This window comes from Mustela putorius, unplaced genomic scaffold (assembly GCF_011764305.1).
Source record: "Mustela putorius furo isolate JIRA1106 unplaced genomic scaffold, ASM1176430v1.1 tig00000095_pilon_pilon_pilon, whole genome shotgun sequence".
NCBI lineage: Eukaryota > Metazoa > Chordata > Mammalia > Carnivora > Mustelidae > Mustela > Mustela putorius.
The window spans coordinates 29,370,378-29,388,060 of NW_025421280.1; the positions used below are offsets into that span (position 1 = coordinate 29,370,378).

Here is a 17,683-nt window from a genome sequence, read left to right on the forward strand (position 1 = left end):
GCGGATTGCGAGGTACCTGGATAATCACCAGAAGAAAGCTATAAGCATTCCGATGGCAAGCTCTTGGCTGAAGTAGAGGTGGAGCCTGACACTGTTGCTTTTTCTGTAAGGTCCTGTTCAGCAAGCTGTGTGGCTTTAGGCAAATGACTTAAGCCCAGAATTTCAGGTTCGTGGTCTGTAATACAGAGATGTGATAATAGTACCTAAACTTAATAGAGGTGTTATACGGGTTAAGCCATGAGTGACCCTGAAATGTTCAGGATCTTGGGGGAAGATTGCAAAACAGGAGGAGGAAGCTGGCCCTATCGGGCCTCTTGCCCGACCTTGCCCCACTTCCTCTTTCAGACAGCCCTACTGGCTCAACCGGCCCGGTCCTCCCGCTCTCGGGCCGGGCCTGCCTTCTAGAAGTCAGAGTCTCCCAGTCTTCATTGGTCCGCCCCCGCGGAGCCCCCGGCCTCAACACCTGCCGATTGGCTGCGGGGCGAGACCTGTGGCCTGCACGTCAATAACCACCGCCCTCCAATCACAGCTGCGTAGGGGCGGGCCGACGACGGACCCGCCGGACTAACTGGAGGCCGGCGCAGGGTCAAGGCCACTGGACCCGCCGTTGGAATCAGGCCTGGGTGAGGGTGCTGCTAGTTCTCTCCCAGCCAGGCCAAGGACAGGGTCGCATGCTCCAGGAGGGGGAGCTCTCGGAGGGCGGCGGAAGGGGCCCCCCAGGCCTCCACGGCTAGCGGCGACCGCCCGCGCCTAATCCCAACCAAAACACTACCTGCCTCCTCCTTCCGCTTCCGGGCCCACCAGCCCCGCCATATTAGGTTCTGGCCCCGCCCCCCGTCTCATTGGCCCGGACTCAGGCCCACCTCCAGCTTATTGGTCCAGCCCTCGCACCCAAACCCAACCCACCCAGCCTAGGGCCTTCTCCCGGCTAACTTCAGGTCCCTCCTCGTCTGGGCTCCACCCTCTCCCCGCCCACCCTTTAAGCCACGCCCCGGTCGTGCAACGCTTCTAGGCCAAATTGGGCCCAAGTTTCGGGCTCGTAGGCCGCATTGCTCCGCCCCTTCGCTCCAGGCTCCGCCCATTTCACCCAGGTACTCCGCCGTACCCCGCTCGTTAGTCCCCATGTCAATCAACACTTCAGATCCCCACCCACCGGCGCCGGGAGTCCTACTAGACCCCGCCCCCTTCTTAAGCCCCGCCCAAGCCTGCCTAGGCCCCGCCCGCAATTCGCATCCCTGCTCGCCAAGGCCCCTCCCCAGCCACCGAAGCCTGGTCATCACAGGCTCCATCCCTGCACCCCATCCAGTTCCCTGTCGCACCCAGGTGTTTACCTGGCTCTTAGGTGAGTCGTGTGCCCTGGCGGTTTCGGTCTAAGCCTCCCGCCTCTTCTCCGGGAGGGTTCCTCAAGCCCGGAAGACACGGAGGGGCCCCAGACCAAAGGCGGTGGGCTCCCCAGCCCGGGTCCCGCCTCGGTGAGGCTGCTCGCGCCCCCCGCCCACACCCCTGAAGGCAGCGCCCAAGTGGTCCCGGGTCGCGGCGACATGCCCGAGCTGGTGGTGACAGCGCTACTGGCGCCGTCGCGCCTCAGTCTGAAGCTGCTGCGCGCCTTCATGTGGAGCCTCGTGTTCTCCGCGGCGCTGGTGGCCGCCGCCGTCTATGGCTGCATCGCGTTCACACACGTGCTGTGCCGGCCCCGACGCGGCTGCTGCGGGCGCCCCCGGAGCGCCCCACCCGCCTGTGTGAGCGACCCCACGCTGGGCGAACACTGCTTCCTGACCCTCAAGGTGAGCGCTCGCGCTCCCCGGGGCGGGCGGGGCGGGGATTGTGTGTGAGGCCTTGGGGCTGGGGGAGGGGGTCAAGCGGCCCCGGAAGTCGGGCCCTGTGGGGCTAGGGGGGCGGGGTGAGCAGACAGCAAATGGTTGAATCCAAATCTGGGGCTGGGGTGTTCAAGCCTAGCGAGGAAGGGTTTCCCCGGTCTCAGACTGTGCGGTCCCCCAGAGCTCCGGCCTGCGCCTGCACTATGTCTCCGCCGGACGTGGCAATGGGCCCCTCATGCTGTTTCTGCACGGCTTCCCAGAGAACTGGTAGGTGTGAAGCCCAGGCTCGTGGGGCACACAAGCCCGGAGGTGGGGCTGGAGATGGAGCTCGCAGCACCAGGGCATCCAGAAGGTGGGTTCGCAGGCTGGGTAGACTGGGGGCACAGAACATCCAGATGGGGTGCTCGAGGACAGAGATCTGTCTACAGGAGGAGGCCCTGAAGAGATGGGACAAAGAGGTCTTGGATCCAGGGGCAGCTGACCTTGCCCTCTGCATGGGGTTCCCCCATCTTCCTCTCTGGGAAGCCCAGGGCAGGAAGGCGGGGGAGGTGAAGGCCCCTGCTGGGCATAGGGTGGAGGTGGAGATGCAGCCTGGGGACCCTGACAGCCTCCCTCCCCACCCGCCTGACAGGTTCTCCTGGCGCTACCAGCTTTGGGAATTCCAGAGCCGCTTCCACGTGGTGGCTGTGGACCTACGGGGATACGGCCCCTCAGATGCCCCTCGGGATGTAGACTGCTACACCATGGACCTGCTGATGACAGACATCCAGGATATCATCCTGGGCCTGGGTGGGGATACCCCCCTCCGAGGCCTGGCCTCCCTCCCCCTGCCTCACCTCTCCTTGGCATCTCGCTGACACCAGTTTCTCTGGCCCCCCAGGTTATTCTAGGTGTATCCTGGTGGCCCATGACTGGGGTGCACTCATCGCCTGGAATTTCTCCATCTACTACCCATCCCTGGTCGAGCGGATGGTAATTGTCAGTGCTGCCCCCATGTCCGTGTACCAAGGTGTGTTGGGGAGTCCAGGGTGCTGGGATGTGCCTGTGTCTGTGTCTGTGCTTCCCCAGGGGCTGGGGACACACATACCACTCCCCACCTGCCGTCAGTGACAGCACACATAGGAGTGACTCCGTGTCTGGAGCGCCTGCAGGAGACCATTGCTCTGACAGGGAGCTCGCATACAGTAACCTGCACAAGCCTTCTGAGCAGATGAAAGTGTTATCATCTTCGTGGTCCAGTTGAGGGAAACTAAGGCAAGAGAGGTTAAATACCTTTCTTCTGACAAGGAAGGTATAGATAACGAAGCAATTACCATAGCATGAGATGACTGTCACCTCACCTGATTCTTTTCACCAGTATTGGAGTCAAAGTGACATAGTGACATGGCCTCTCATCTTTTTTCTCTCTCTCTCTCTCTTTCTCCCTTTCTCTCTCTCTTCCTGTCCCTTTTTGTTGCCTTTTCTCATCTCTTTCTGTCTTTAGACTGTCAGCTCCCAGGGGCCAGGGAGTTTTGTCTGTTCCTTTTACTGCTGTGTCTCCAGGGTTTTAAACAGGTCCTAGGTGCTCAGTAAATATTGAAATGCATCCAGGCCTGGGCAGGTGAAGCACACCAATGGCTCTGGGGGCTCCTGGGAGCTGCGGAGGGAGGGGTCCCCGTTTTGTGGGCACAGTGACAACTGGGCAGGGAGGGAAGCTGGTCCCCAGGCCAGGAGGAGTGTCGAGCATCCTCAGGGCCTCAGGCAAGCAGTGATGACATTCCTGAGTGTTGGCACATCTGTGTGCCTGACCTGGGTGTCTGTAGGAGCGCAGGGGTGTGGGGCCACCCTGGGCCCAGGCCTAGGCCTCACATCTGCCTTTCCCCTGCCCCTAGACTACTCTATACACCACATCGGCCAGTTCTTCCGTTCCAACTACATTTTCCTGTTCCAGCTTCCCTGGCTGCCTGAGAAATTACTGTCCATGTCTGACTTCCAGGTGCAGTGGGGCAAAGGCCAGTGGTAGGTGGAGGGTAGAGGGTTGGGCCTGGGCAGGTGGGGCACTGAAACCACAGTCCTGTTGTACCCAGATCCTGAAGACCACCCTCACACACCGCAAGAGAGGCATCCCACACTTAACCCCCAACGAGCTTGAGGCCTTCCTTTATGACTTCTCACAGCCCGGTGGTCTCACTGGGCCCCTCAACTATTACCGAAACCTCTTCAGGTGAGAACAGACCCAAGGCGGAAAGCTCAGGAGAGTTGTGGGGGCAGGGAGTTGGGGTGGTCATTCTTCTGTCTCTCCCTATCTTGGCCACAGGAACTTCCCCCTGGAGCCCCAGGAGCTTGCCACCCCAACTCTGCTGCTGTGGGGAGAGAAGGACACCTACTTCGAGCAGGGGCTGGTGGGAGCCATCAGCAGTCGCTTTGTGCCCGGCCGGCTGGAGGCCCATATCCTGCCAGGCGTGGGGCACTGGATCCCACAGAGCAACCCTGGGGAGATGCATGAGTACATGTGGGCCTTCTTGCAAGACCTGCTGGACTAGTGGCCCTCGCTCACTGGCCTGTGTGCACCTAGGAGACCCCACAGTGCATGTACATGGGTGGACTCCTGGATTGTGCACGGGCGTGGAACTCGAGGCTGCACCCAAGGGTGACTGCGGAGGCCCTCAGGCACACCAGCCCATGGGCTCGCACACAGGTGTGCGTGTGTGCGCAGGTGAACAAGCGCCTCCATCCTGGAGAACCAGGGGCAGCTCTCCTCGTGGAGCTAGATGTGGAGCGCCCTACCTCTCCCCACCCCCAGGGCCTCACTGTTCTCCCCAGCGTCGGCCATCGGAGCAGCACCAGACACAGACTCTGACCTTCCTGTCCCTGGCTTTCCCCTGCAGTCTGAGTCTTCAGCTAAATGCTGCTGTGTGCGATAGGATGCTGGCAGCCACATCTGGCTGCTTCGGTTCACATGCAAAGTAACTAAAAGAAAATCAATTAAAAATTCAGTTCCCCAGTCACGCCGGCCATACTTCAAGGGCTCAGTTGCCACAGCGGTATAAGGGATTCCGCCGGACAGTGCCGAGGGGCATACTCCTAGAACAGGGGTATCCACGCCGCGCTCCTGACCAGCTTCCCTGAGGGAGAACGCCCATGTGCCAGCAGCTGGGTGTCTAGACTGTGGTCTAGCCGGACCCTGAGCAGTTCCCACGACCTTCCGCTCAGCCGTGACTCCAGGCCTTGTAAGCTCAAGTTCTCTTGCTGCGGCCTGGGAAAGATCCCTGGGACCCCTGTCTCAGATCCATGAAAAATTGGCTCTAGGCTCCATTAGGTTGGATGTGTGAGATTCTGGACTGGCCCAGGAAGGGACCAGCTCTTTGAATGATCCTCTGAGGTCTGAGAACTGCCTCTCCAGCTCCGGGAATCTTCTCCAAATGAACCACAGTTTCTCCTGATTCTCTCTGGGGTCCTCCGGCTCCAACCTCTGGGTGAGGGAGGTACAAGTAGAGGGTGAACCATCCAGCACCAGGCCAGCTTTTGCCTGGCCTTTAGGGATGGTGTCCTGACCTGCCGTGTGTTGAACCTCTCTGGAGACCAGCACCCTCAGAAATACATTCTCTTATTCATGGGATGACCCAGCCTGGCTAACGCCTACCTGCTGGTCACCCCACTCTGTCCTCTCTTGTCTCCACCATAATATCCTGCCTCTCATCCGTCATGTGTGCCAGGCACTGATCTAGGCCCCGGTGGTAGAATTAGCAGAGAACAGGCATAGAGAGTAGGACGGCTCTGGAAGGGCTTCCTTAGCTGGGGAACGCACTTCTAAGCAGTAAATTGGAAGGTCGGAGGCAGAAATCAGCTTAGGCTGGCTACTGGAGGAACAACGTGGGGATTAGCGGCTGCTAGGGCAGGGCCAGGGAAGAGAAGAGGCCACACAGCCAGACCGCCAGGGGCTGCGAAGAGCTTGGATTGATTCTCAAGGGGAGCCAGGGGAGGGTTTTCAGCAGGGGAGGGACATGGCTTGCATTTTGAAAAGCTCCCTGTTGTGGCTGGGCCGTCCCACGCAAGAGAACGAGCGGGGAAACAGGCAGGGGGCTATGCACAGCCTCAGCACGGGGCAGCCCGTTTGGCCCGACGGGAGCCGGGGGCCCCCCACCCCCTGCCTGGGTGGGAGCAGCGCCCCCTAGGGGCGAGGAGATGGGCGGGAGGGGAAGGGGACCCCGCGATCTCGGAGCCTGGGGCGAGGAGGCCTGCGGGCAGGATGAGGACGGTGTGTCCAGGGGGCGGTGGGTCTGGCGACGGTTGCCAGGGGGACGGGGAAAGGGCTGATGGTTGACCGGAACGGGTAGCGGTTGTCTGGGTGATTGGAGGGGCCCAGGCGAAGGCTGACGGGAGGCCTCGGACAGTTGCCGGGGCGACGGGTCCGCTGACGGTTGCCAGGGCAACTAGAAGGCGCCGTCTTCCACCGCCTCTGCAGCAGGCGGGAGGGAGTCAGAGTCTAGGGGGTGGGAGGGCGAAGATTAATCGCGCTGATTGGATAGAGTCCTGGCGAGTGAGCCAATGGAGGCTCGTGGCTCGGTCAAAGCCCTCCTCTCCCATTCTGAGCCAATCCTGGCGCGCCTTTCTCCAGGCCGAGGGGCTCGGCGCGCGCAACCCCTTCGAGCGGGAGAAGGGACCCGGAGGGCTCCGCGAGAGGGGGCGGGGGGAGCGGCTCCGGCTGAGACCCCTCCCAGGCCCGGCAACTCCCTCTCCTTGCTCCCGCCTCCGAATCCACCTTTCACCAGTCAGTCACCCGTTCATCTGTCCGTACTAACAGCTCTAAGCCTCTGGCCGCGCACCAGAGGGGCGGGGGAGCCGGAGCCGGACTGAGCGGAATAAGGCGCGGGGCGCTTACGGAGTGGGAGGGAAGGCTCCCTGGAGGAAGCAGCCTTGGAGCTAAACTCTAAAAGGGTGTGCGCCAACCCACCCTCCAATCCAACCTCCGCGAGACTGGGGGGCGGGGTGAAGTTTGTAATGGGAAGATGTAGGATTGCAAAGGACTTCAAACATCGGGCGGGCGGCGAGCTTGATCCCCAGTAGGCTGGGCGCCAGCAGGGGAGGGTTCCGGACAGATTTGCGTGTTTGGAATCTTACTTGGGGGATGGTGAGGGGGAAGGACCAGAGGGGGAAGACTGAGGGTCAGGCGGCTTGGAAAGAGGATGGGCATGGTTCAGACAATAAAGGGTGAGGTGCAAATCTAGGTTCTGGGTGAGGAGCAGATCCAAAGGGAAGACCAGAAGCAGGCTTAGGTCGTGCTCAGTCTAAGGAGCCTGAATCCCTGGGCCAAGGACCTAGACACATCTGTGGGTTAAAGACAAAGACGTCCAAGCGACCCTGTCTGTGTGGTGGGGCAGAGAGATGCCGAAGCTGGGTAAGGATTAAGTCTTCCCAGAGCCCGAGCAGACAACAAAACTGGAGACAGAGCCCTTGGGGCCCCGACATCTAAGGGACAGGCAGAGCAGAGAAACCACAGAGTTAGGGGGTCGTCAAGGAGGGGCGCACAGCCCATGGTGTCACAAGCTGCTGACAGATTGAGAGGACTGAGCCCTGCACATCTTGAGGGGAGGGGGCGGATCTGAGAGTGAAGGCTGAGGATACAGGACTTGGATGTTCTGAGCACCCTTAAGCAGGAGTGAGGAGGGAAGCATGGGGACCCCAGCTGGGAGCCTAGGGGAGATAAGTGGCACATTCCAGTGGGGTCATTTGAGGCAGGTTTGCTATAGGGACTATATACAGTGGGCAGGGTTTGGGGAAGCCAAAGGGGTGAGCACCCATGGAGAGCCTTTACCATCTCCCGGTTCTCCCTGACCAGACAAGGAGAAAGAAGAATGTTAGAACCTAGGGGTAGATTTATGTGCACAGGGCCTCGGTCAAGGGATACAACCCCTGAGGTGACCCTATGGGAAGGGATGCAAGAGGATTAATATCCCATTCTCTCCTTCCGCTTCATCTTCTGCCAGTGCCTTCTGTTGGCCAAACCCACCTGGCAGCCAGAGGACAAGGCTGTCCATTGATGCAGTCTGTAGAGGTCAGCCTCTGGGGGCAGGGAGTGGAGGGGAGAAGGGGAAGAATGAAGCCAGGCTTGTGCAGAGAAGCAGGGCAGAGAGTGAGGGGGTGGGGAATGTGAGCCGGTGAGATGAGCATTTGCTATAGATTCCTGCAAACTTCACTTTATCATGGAAGAGACCTCAACCTATGGCCAAGGGAAGTGGTAACGAAAAGCCCTGGGGGAGGCAGTCCCCTTTTCTGAAGCAGGAGGACAAGTGCCACACTTTCAGGAAGGATAGGCTTCAAGGGCTAGGGGGCCAAGGACAGGCAGGGCACATCAGAGCATCATGGTTCAGACCTAAGCAAGAGGAGATGGGGTCTGGAAGATGAGAGTGGTCTGAGCCCAGGGTCCATGAGGCCAAGACATCCAGTGGGTGTCCCACCCAATGGGGGGTCCTAAGACAAGGAAACCACCGTCTATCTCCGTAAGGCATGGGAGGTGCCCTCCTCTTTCGCTTGTCCAGAACTGCAGGGCCTGTAGCTTCTCACTTGAAGGGAGTTCCCTTCTCTTCACTCTCTTCCATATTCAATTTTCGCCCCCTCTCCTCCTCTGACAAGCCCTACCAGCCCCCATCCCTGCCTGTGACCGAGACCGAGAGCCCTGGTTCAATGGGGACCTCTCAAGGGCTGGCACTGGGCACATTCAGGTCGCAGCTCCTGGGTATTGCTCTGCACTGAGAGGTGCTTGGTGTATCCATTCATTCGACCTACTGTGAAACAGACTCACTGCTAGACACTGCGGATTCCGCAGCAAGCCAGACAGATGCCCACAGAGCTCAAAATGCCGTGGGGAACCAGGAAGGATAACGTGGAGTGAAGAGGCCACGGGAGGCCAGAGGAGACGGGGGAGCCTCGGGGACAACTCCCCTGGGAGAGAGAAGGCAGATCTTCCAGAGTGGTCTTCTACAACTTCCGTCAAATCAGCTTCTCCCTGCAGAACCCTCTAGTGGCGACCGCCATGCTTGTGATAAAATCCCAGACCCTGGAGCCCCTTGAGACCTGGCCTGAAGCATCTCCCTCAACCTCCCACCCCTCACGCCCTCTGTGCCTAGCACCCTGGCTTCGTCCCTGTTCCTCTCTTATCCACTTGCCCCTTCTTCCTCTGGCCGGGCCTTTGCACTTGCCAATCCCTCTACCTGGCACCCCCTTCTTCTGGCTGTTTGCTCCTGCTCGGCTTCTTCTCCTCCTTCAGGTCCGAGTTGTTACGTCCTCTAATTCAGAGAGGACTGTCCTGCCCCCCAACACTGAAATCTCTCCTTCCCCTGAGTCACACTCAATGGTTATTTGTGTGCCTTCTCGTTTCTGGCCTGTCTCCTCCATCAGGACAGGAAACAGCTCTCTGGCTTTGTCGCCTCTGCCTTAATAGGGCCTAGCACCAAGTAGGTAGTCAGTAAGGTTTGTTGAATGAATGAAGGTGAGAAGAGCTGGAGGGTCCTCGTGATTTGCCAGGTGAAAGGAGCCTTCGGGGTATGAGAAGTTTGCTCCTGTGGTGGGTACAGTGCGTGCCACGACTGGGAAGGCTGGGAGACAAGTGAAGCTGGTAAGGTGAGGGCGGTGTCACTCTGGGCAGTGGGGAGCCATAGAGGGTTGGAGCAGGAGAGGGCCCTAGGGAGGCAGTGGCCGAAAGAACTGGTTGGGTCTATAGCCAATGGCCCCTGGAGTCCAGCCTTCCCACTCTCGCCCAGGGCCCACAGCCAGCAGCCCTCACCCCTGCTGGTCCTTCTTGGACTCCCACGGCCCACTGGGCACGAAGGCCTGGCCCCAGCTTTGGTGACGAGGGCAGGACTGTGGTCCCGGGAGGAGACGCTGAGGGCACGTTCTCAGGTTCCTGGTCATCGGCCCTGGGCCCAGCAGCTGCGTCTTGGCCTGGCCCCAGGTCCTGTGTCCCTGGGGACTGAGCTCATTGAGGAGAAATGCAGTCCTGGGCCAAGGCTGCCGGCAGGGGCAGGGGAGAGGGCTCGAGCTCACCCCTACCCCCACCACATTGGGAGTTGTGTGGCAGCCCACTGCAAGGCTGTGGGAATGGTTGCTCCAGACTATCCTGTCCCCTAAGGATCCTGACACCTTGAGGTAGTTCTGCCACTGTGGTTCAAGGGTGGCAGGAGTCTGGAGCCAGGAATCCACGTTCTGCTGGCTGAGTCATGGAGACTTCAGAAAGGGGTTGACACACAATGGGCTCTCCGTAGACTTTCTTTCTTTTGTGCCCATTCTCCCCCCCGACCCCGCCCCACCATGCTGGCCTCACCTATGTTTTCACTATTATTGCTCCCTCTCTGTCTGTGTTTGTCACAGACCAGAGTCCACCAGATCAGCAGAGTCACAGACTCTAGACTTCCTGCCTAGCAAAATGTGGGTCCAGGTTCCTTGGTTGCTCCTTCTGATGGGGAGCTCAGCATCTCAGAGGCCATCCATTCCAGCAAAAAGTCCTTTCTCAAGATGGGTCAGGGTTGGAGCTAGCCTCCCTCCTGAAGCCCCTACCTTTGCCCCTGGAGCCCCAACCTCTAGAAGGGTACTGAAGAGAGTGGTCCCCCTGTGGCAGCCCTTCTGGGGTGGGCATCCCAACTCCTTCAGCCACTTCCTGAGTCACCAAACCTTCCCATGTCATCCCTTCTGTGTCCACAGCATACTGTCTGATGCCTGGTTCCTGGGAAGCTCCTAGTTTAGGTGGGGATACAGAGAAGGATACAGATATCCCAGCCATTTATGGATAAGGCAGAGAGAGACAGAAGGAGGATGCTGGGAAAGCCCACCGGGGCTCTGCCTGCAGGGGAAGAGAGGCCTTCCTAGAACAGGAACCTCTTTCTTTCTTTCTTTCTTTCCTTCTTTCCTTTTTAAAGATTTTATTTATTTATTTCAGAGAGATAGAGCATGGGGGTGGTGGTATCAGAGGGAGAAGCAGACTTCCTGCTGAGCAGGGATCCTGTGTGGCTGGATCCTAGGACCCTGAGATCATGACCTGTGCCACAGGCAGATGCTTAACTGACTGAGCCACCCAGGCGCCCCTGGAGTCGGACTCTTGAGGAATGCACGGGAGCTCCCCAGATACAGGAATGGGGAGTTGGAAGGCAAGCCAGAAAGAGGGACCTGCATGGGTAAAGCGGTGTCGCGTGTGGGAAATAACAGAGTATTCCCTATAACTAAGAGAAAATACATTTTTTTAAGAGAACACATTTGTTGTGAGTTCCTGCTGGGGAAGGAAGCAAAGGGTCCTTTTAGCTCGTTGGGTGTCTCAGTCGAGGGAAGAACCTGGGCAAAGGCCATGAGGGCGCAAGGCCTGCTGGGTGAGGAGGCAGTTTGACTCAGTGTGATGGGGGTAGGGCTGGAGAGGGCACAGGGCTCGGATGGGCTAAGGGTTCTGAAGGCAAAACCAGGGAAGGGGGTGGGGGGCTTGGATTTCCTCCTGGGATGATGGGCACGGGGGGGGGGGGGGGGGGGAGCGGGAAGGACCGAAGCCACACCTGCCCTAGGACCTGTTGACACAGCACACTCACTGTGAATCAGGTTGCACCCCTTCTTGTGCAACTTTTGTCTGTTTAGCAGCCCAATCCCCAGCCTCACCCCACCCCACCCCTCACACTCCGTGTGGCCTGGAGTCACTCAGCCCTGGGTTTGAATGTCAGTTCTTCCTCTAGAAAGCCTCCAGCAAGTCACCAGAAGATGGGCAGATACTTCCTCTCCGTGGGAGCGGCAGCCAGGCCCTGGGGGAGGGGAAGAGCATCTTCAGTTCCTGTCCCCAGGGGCTAGCCTGTCTACCGGCTCCAGCCAATCGTCCCACTTGTACCCTTGGCCCTTCATGCTTCTTGGTTCTCTCCAACAGCACTTCTCCGCCTCCTTCCCCTCTTCCTCTTCAGGCATTTAAAAATCATCTCATGGGGCGCCTGGGTGGCTGAGTCGCTGGGTGTCTGCCTTTGGCTCAGGTCGTGATTCTGGGGTCCTGGGATCAGGCCTGCATCGGGCTCCCTGCTCGGCAGGAGGCCTGCTTCTCCCTCTCCCACTCCCCCTGCTTGTGCTCCTTCTCTCGCTGTCTCTCTCTCTGTCAAATAAATAAAACCTTAAAAAAAAAATTCACCTGGTGAGGGGGATGACTGGGTGGCTCAGTTGGTTAAGTGACTGCCTTCTGCTCAGGTAGTGATCCTGGGGTTCTGGGGTTGAGTCTCACACCAGGCTCTCTGCGTAGCAGGGAGTCTGCTTCTCCCTCTGACCCTCCCTTTGTTGTGCTCTCTCTCTCTCTCTCTCTCTCTCCCATTCTCTCTCTCAAATAAATAAATTTTTAAAAAATCGTAAAAAAAAAAAAAAAAAAAAAAGCCCACCTCGGGTCTCCTGGGTGGCTCAGTCTGTTGAGCAGCTGCCTTCAGCTCAGGTCATGGAGTCATGTTCCTGGGGTCCTGGGATGGAGCCCCGCATTGGGCTCTCTGCTCGGCGGGGGCCCTGCTTCTCCCTCTGCCTGCCTCTCTGCCTACTTGTACTCTCTATCTCTCTGTCAAACAAATAAATAAAATCTTTTAAAAAATCATCACACAGGGACGCCTGGGTGGCTCAGTTGGTTAAGCAGCTGCCTTCGGCTCAGGTCATGATCCCAGGGTCCTGGGATCGAGTCCCACATCGGGCTCCTTGCTCGGCGGGGAGCCTGCTTCTCCCTCTGCCTCTGCCTGCCTCTTTGTCTGCCTGTGCTCGCTTGTTCTCTCTCCCTCTCTTACAAATAAATAAATAAAATCTTAAAAAAAAATAAAAAATCATCACACGTATTAATGGGTGAATGGATAAGCAAAATATGGTATAGCCATTCAATGTGATATTAGTGGGCCATGAGAAAGAATGATGCTACATGGAGAACCCCCCAAAACATGAGGCTGAGTGAAACAAAAGCCAGACACAGAAGGCCTCACACTGATTCCATGTACACAAAATATTTAGAACAGGCAAATCCTTAGAGGCAGAAGGCAGACTGGTGGCTGCCAGGTTGCTGGGAGAGGAGGCTTGGGAGTGCCTGCCTTTGGGGAAGGGGCTTCCTTGAGGGGTGATGAAAGTGTCCTGGAAGTAGACAGAGGTGATGCTTGAACTAAAGGTCTCTGAACTTTACACTCCAAAATGGTAAGTGGTTGGGGCGCCTGGGTGGCTCATGGGGTAAGCCTCTGTCTTCAGCTCAGGTCATGATCTCAGGGGGTCCTGGGATCGAGCCCCACCTCAGGCTCTCTGGTCAGCGGGGAGCCTGCTTCCTCCACTCTCTCTGCCTGCCTCTCTGCATACTTGTTGTGATCTCTGTCTGTCAAATAAATAAATAAAATATTAAAAAAATAAAATGGTAAGTGGTTAATTATATAGTATGTGAATTTTATCTCAGTGTAAAAAATAAAAAAACCTCCTCGGAGGAAATCAGTCCATGCCAGAACCAGCAGGGGGAAATTTTGATGGGCACCAGGATATTCACATCGTCTCAAAGTATCTCCCCACATGATATTGATATCAATTTTTTAGGGGAGGAAGAATGGGAAAAAATGGTACCTCAAGAGTAGGGAAGCCTGAGAAACCTGAAACTTCACTCAAGTGATAAAATTCTTTTTTTTTTTTTAAAGATTTTATTTATTTATTTGACAGACAGAGATCACAAGTAGGCAGAGAGGCAGGCAGAGAGAGAGGAGGAAGCAGGCTCCCCGCTGAGCAGAGAGCCCGAGGTGGGGCTCGATCCCAGGACCCCCTGAGATCATGACCTGAGCCGAAGGCAGCAGCTTAACCCACTGAGCCACCCAGGCGCCCATCAAGTGATAAAATTCTAATGTCACCGATGTTGGGAACTGATGTCAGGTACCTCCGGGTATGAGGCATGGGGGGGGGGGGTGGCCAGCATCACCTCTGTGATGAAGACAGAGACAGACAAAGACACACACCTGAACCGGGTCAGGAGGAAACAGCAGGCCGCTCACTGGGGACTTTCTGTGAAATGGGTGATCTCCACTCTGAAAATATTAATATCACAGAAGATGGGGGAAAGCTGAGGAAGTGATTCAGATTACAGGTACGAAGAGACGTGACCAGTTCATGAAACACATGGTCAGGGATTGGATCCTGGGCCAGCAAAGAAACATGCTATCGAAGATGCTACTGGGGCAACAGAAAACTTGGAACACAGACTAAGGGTGACAACCGTGGTCTGTTTGGGTAAGAGAATGCGCTCATGCTCCGAAAACACACAGTGGTGTATTAGGGGGTCAAGGAACATCACATCTGCGATCTGCTCTCAAAACTAAAAACACAACTGGGCGCCTGGATCTCAGTTGGTTGAGCATCAGGACTCTTGGTTTCTGCTCTCTGGTCTGATCTCTGGGTGGAGAGGTGCTCAGCAGGGAGTCTCCTTGGGATTTTTCTCCCTCTCCCTCTGCCCCTCCCCCTGCTTGTGCAGGCTCTCTCACTTTCTCAAAACAAATAAAAACTCAAAAAAATAAAAAGGCACATAGATAGATATGTGTGTGTGTTCATATAGATCTATAAAGCAAATGTGGCCAAGTGTGGAAAGAGTTGGTGAATCTAGACAAAGGGAATATGGAAATTGTGTTATTCAACATTTGAAATTATTTTATTTTATTTTATTTATTTTATTTTAGATTTTATTTATTTATTTGACAGAGAGAGAGAGAGATCACAAGCGGGCAGAGAGGCAGGCAGAGAGAGGAGGAAGCAGGCTCACCGCCGAGCAGAGAGCCCGATGCGGGGCTTGATCCCAGGACCCTGAGATCATGACCTGAGCTGAAGGCAGAGGCTTAACCCACCGAGCCACTCAGGTGCCCCAACATTTGAAATTATTTTAAAATAAAAAGGTTAAAAGTTGCCTGAAGATCTCGGGGTGCCTTTGTGACTATCTCCCACCATTGGCTTCTCTGTGCTCAGCCCAGTGTTCAGCTGCACATAGGTGACCTCCAGGGTCCACGGATTCAGCACCTCATCCCCCAGACCATTCCTCCCCCTGCAGCCTTACCAGCAAGCCAAATACCAGGGAGGCAGTCTGGTCTCCTCCTCTTCTTCCAGGCCAGTGTGACCCTGGCCTGTCCACTCCTTCTCCTTTCTCTGCTCCCTCCTGTGGCTGCAGGCCTGTGTTTCTGCTGGGATGGTTTCCCTCTAATTCATCTGTCCTGGCTGAGCTCCATTGGGCCCCCCTCTGGGAAAGCCCTCTCTGGAGGAGCAAGGTGTACCTCCAGCCCCTGAAACAAAGTCAGATATAGGACTGGAGTTTTATACCTACTCATTGAATAAATGAATGAACCAGTAAGTAAATACTCTCAGGCCGAGCCCTCACCAGCCCCTCTATGTACTCTTCCCAGACTCTGCCCTCCCAGAGCTGTCCCTCTGGCCCAGCTTTGAACCCCCAGTGCTGAGGGTGGGGGTGGCTTTCTCTGTCCAACTTTTTCTTCCGCAGACTGAGGGCTCCTCCAGGGATGGGCTTGGGGTCTTTTGGAGTCCCCATTATCGCCACAGGGACAGAATGGGCTGCTCCGTGGCTTTGCAGCAGAACTGATTTTGGAAAAGGCAGTTGATCCAAAATCAGCAGGACTGATTTTTGGAAAAGGCGGTGGATGGAACTGCCAGGCTGAGCAGCAAAGCAGTGTAGGGTTTGGGTGGGGCTGGGGGCTGGATGGACCTTTGGAGTTCACACAGGGTAGTAAGGAGCTTTCTAGGAGAGCTGAGAGTAAGAAGGTGTGTGTGTCTGCCCACATGCGGGAGGCTCCTTTCTAATGTGTGTCTGAGGTCTGAGGCTGCAGACGCTGCAGACGCGCCCCCCCCCCCCCCCCCCCCGCCCCCAAGGCCTGGCTGGGCCTGAGCTTCTAAATCCCCATGAAGCTCTGGGCATGCATGTGCATTTGTGCGTGGTAGCTGCGTGTGCATGAGCTTCTCAGGACGAGCTTGGCTTCCGTTTTGGGGTATCTGGAGGTCTGTGTTTGAGCCCTGGCTCTGTGTGTGTCCCGGGCTCTGAGTGTGCGCTGGGAGCCAGGGTGTTCACGAAGCCGGTGTGTCTGTCACTGCGGATTCAACCCACGCTTCACCGCATAGCCGGACTGAATTTCCTAGGGTTTGCGGGTCCCAGGCTGTGTGGGTGGAGGAGGGTGGGCAGGGACCCCGGGAGGCCGGGTAGGGGGTAGGGGTGGGGGGTGCGGGGGAGCTCAGGGCCGGCCCCGGGGCGGGGCGAGCCGCCCAAGGCTGGGGGCGGGGCGGCCCGGCAGCCTCACTTTGGCGAAGTTGGCGGCGCGGAGGCTGGCCCGGGACGCGCCCGGAGCCCAGGGAAGGAGGGAGGAGGGAGGAGGGAGGGTCGCGGCCTGCCGCCATGGGGCCGGGGACCCGGGGCCGCCGCCGCCGCCGTCGCCCGATGTCGTCGCCGCCACCACTGCCGCCCGTGTGGGCACTGCCCCTGTTGCTACTGCTAGCGGGGCCCGGGGCTGCAGGTGAGGGGCTGGGACCTAGCGGGCGGGACTGGGTGGGTGGGTTGGGGGAGGGTAAGAGCGGAGTTTAAGGACCCCCGAGTCTGGGACTGGGGAGCTGGTCTAGAAGACAAGGACTAGAGCGGGGGCAGGGAGCAGGAGCTCGGGGGCTACGTGCCAGTCCCGGGGGGACAGGGGCTCAGTAGGGGGAGGGGGCAGGTCCCCAGAGGTCCGAAGAATAGGGGTCCCGGAACGATCAGAGTTGCGGATGAAGGGACCCAGGGATGAGGGACTGGAAGCTTGAGGTGCGGGGATCAGGGACGCAAGATCGGGGGGACCAAGAGTCTGGGGCTTGCTCCCAATGCACGTCGGTCTACAGTCTTGGGAAAGTCACGATTGATGCCCAATACCCCCAGGTAGGGGACCCCTCGCACAAAAGCCCCCCTACACACCCAGGGCTGGCCTGGCCGGGCGGGGGACGGGGAGGGGGCGCGAAGTTCTCGGAGCTCCGAACTCGGGGAAAAACTTCTCAGGCCGGAGCGCGGCAAGACCCGGAGCCGGAGTCGGAGCTGGAGGCACATCGGCGCCCGCGCCCCTTTCCCCGCCCGCGGCCCCGCTCCCTCCCCTGGCCGCAGGGACCGGGAGGCCACGGGACCCCGCCCCCGCGAGGGGAGGAAAGGGAGGGCGGGGGGCGCGAGCCCACGTGCTCCTCTCCAGCTCCAGCGCCCCGTCTCCGCAGCCCGAGCCCCTCCCCAGCCGGCCGGGGCCCCCCGCCCCTCCCCCTCCCCGCTCTCCCTTCCCCCGCTTGGGACAATGGCCGCGCCGTCTAGACACCCCCTCCCCCCCGGGCCAGCCTCGCGCTTTCTTTGCCAGACAAAGCGGTACGGGCGGCGGGGCCTGGGCGGGGGCTGCGGGGGCGCACACCCCCAAGGGAGGCCTGGCCGGCGGAAGAGGGACACTGGCCGAAAGCCCCTGGCCCTGGGTCCCAGGGAGCCGCTGTGGGGCTCGGCGCTGGGAAGGAAGGGCCTGCACCGCCCAGCCGGGTGCCCGACGGGGCAGGATGGGGCAGGAGCTGCCGCCCCCGCGGGGCCAGCGCACACACACATGGCCTGTCACACAATCTGTGGCACACACAGCCCGGGGTCACACAGGCAGCTAGAGACGTGCACACACACACGCACACGCAGTACACCCGCCCAGTGGATATGCAGCCCGCACACTAACATACTTGCACATACAATTGCACATGTTCATACACACCAAGGATCAGCAGCCCAGAGCCTTGTACTCGCTGCCTGCGTACATTCAGACACACACAGATCCAAGGCATGCCTGCACCCAGTGTAACACATGCAGAGAGGCACACCCAACCCATACACAGACACACCTGAGAATACACTAGACCCA

General features: G+C 58.2%; 2 protein-coding genes across 4 annotated transcripts in view; both read left to right on the forward strand.

Annotated features, from left to right (window-relative positions):
- Positions 1 to 361: 361 nt before the first annotated feature.
- EPHX3 (epoxide hydrolase 3) lies at positions 362 to 4,804 on the forward strand. Of its 3 annotated transcripts, XM_004761140.3 has the most exons (7): positions 527 to 1,784; positions 1,999 to 2,084; positions 2,449 to 2,606; positions 2,698 to 2,826; positions 3,689 to 3,792; positions 3,884 to 4,020; positions 4,114 to 4,488. In XM_004761140.3, exons 1-7 carry the CDS (start codon positions 1,542 to 1,544, stop codon positions 4,337 to 4,339), a joined length of 1,083 nt encoding a protein of 360 aa, XP_004761197.1. In that variant the 5' UTR covers positions 527 to 1,541; the 3' UTR covers positions 4,340 to 4,488. The 3 variants fall into 3 exon arrangements, with proteins under 3 accessions (XP_012915965.1, XP_004761196.1, XP_004761197.1); XM_013060511.2 differs by lacking the exon at positions 3,884 to 4,020 and having other exon boundaries at positions 362 to 1,784; positions 3,689 to 3,815; XM_004761139.3 differs by lacking the exons at positions 3,689 to 3,792; positions 3,884 to 4,020 and having other exon boundaries at positions 365 to 1,784; positions 4,114 to 4,804.
- An 11,268-nt stretch (positions 4,805 to 16,072) lies between these two features.
- The window catches only part of NOTCH3 (notch receptor 3), a 33,614-nt gene continuing 32,003 nt past the window's right edge, over positions 16,073 to 17,683 (forward strand). Inside the window, exon 1 of the mRNA XM_045082632.1 lies at positions 16,073 to 16,300. Within this exon, the coding sequence (XP_044938567.1) occupies positions 16,183 to 16,300 (118 nt within the window). The 5' untranslated portion in view covers positions 16,073 to 16,182. The remainder of the gene's footprint in view (positions 16,301 to 17,683) is intronic.

Coding starts and splice junctions, on each gene's coding strand:
- EPHX3 (XM_004761139.3), top strand. CDS start 1,542: ATGCCCGAGCTGGTGGTGACAGCGCTACTGGCGCCGTCGCGCCTCAGT. Junction 1,785..1,998: donor ACTGCTTCCTGACCCTCAAG/GTGAGCGCTCGC, acceptor GCGGTCCCCCAG/AGCTCCGGCCTGCGCCTGCA. Junction 2,827..4,113: donor CCCCATGTCCGTGTACCAAG/GTGTGTTGGGGA, acceptor TCTTGGCCACAG/GAACTTCCCCCTGGAGCCCC.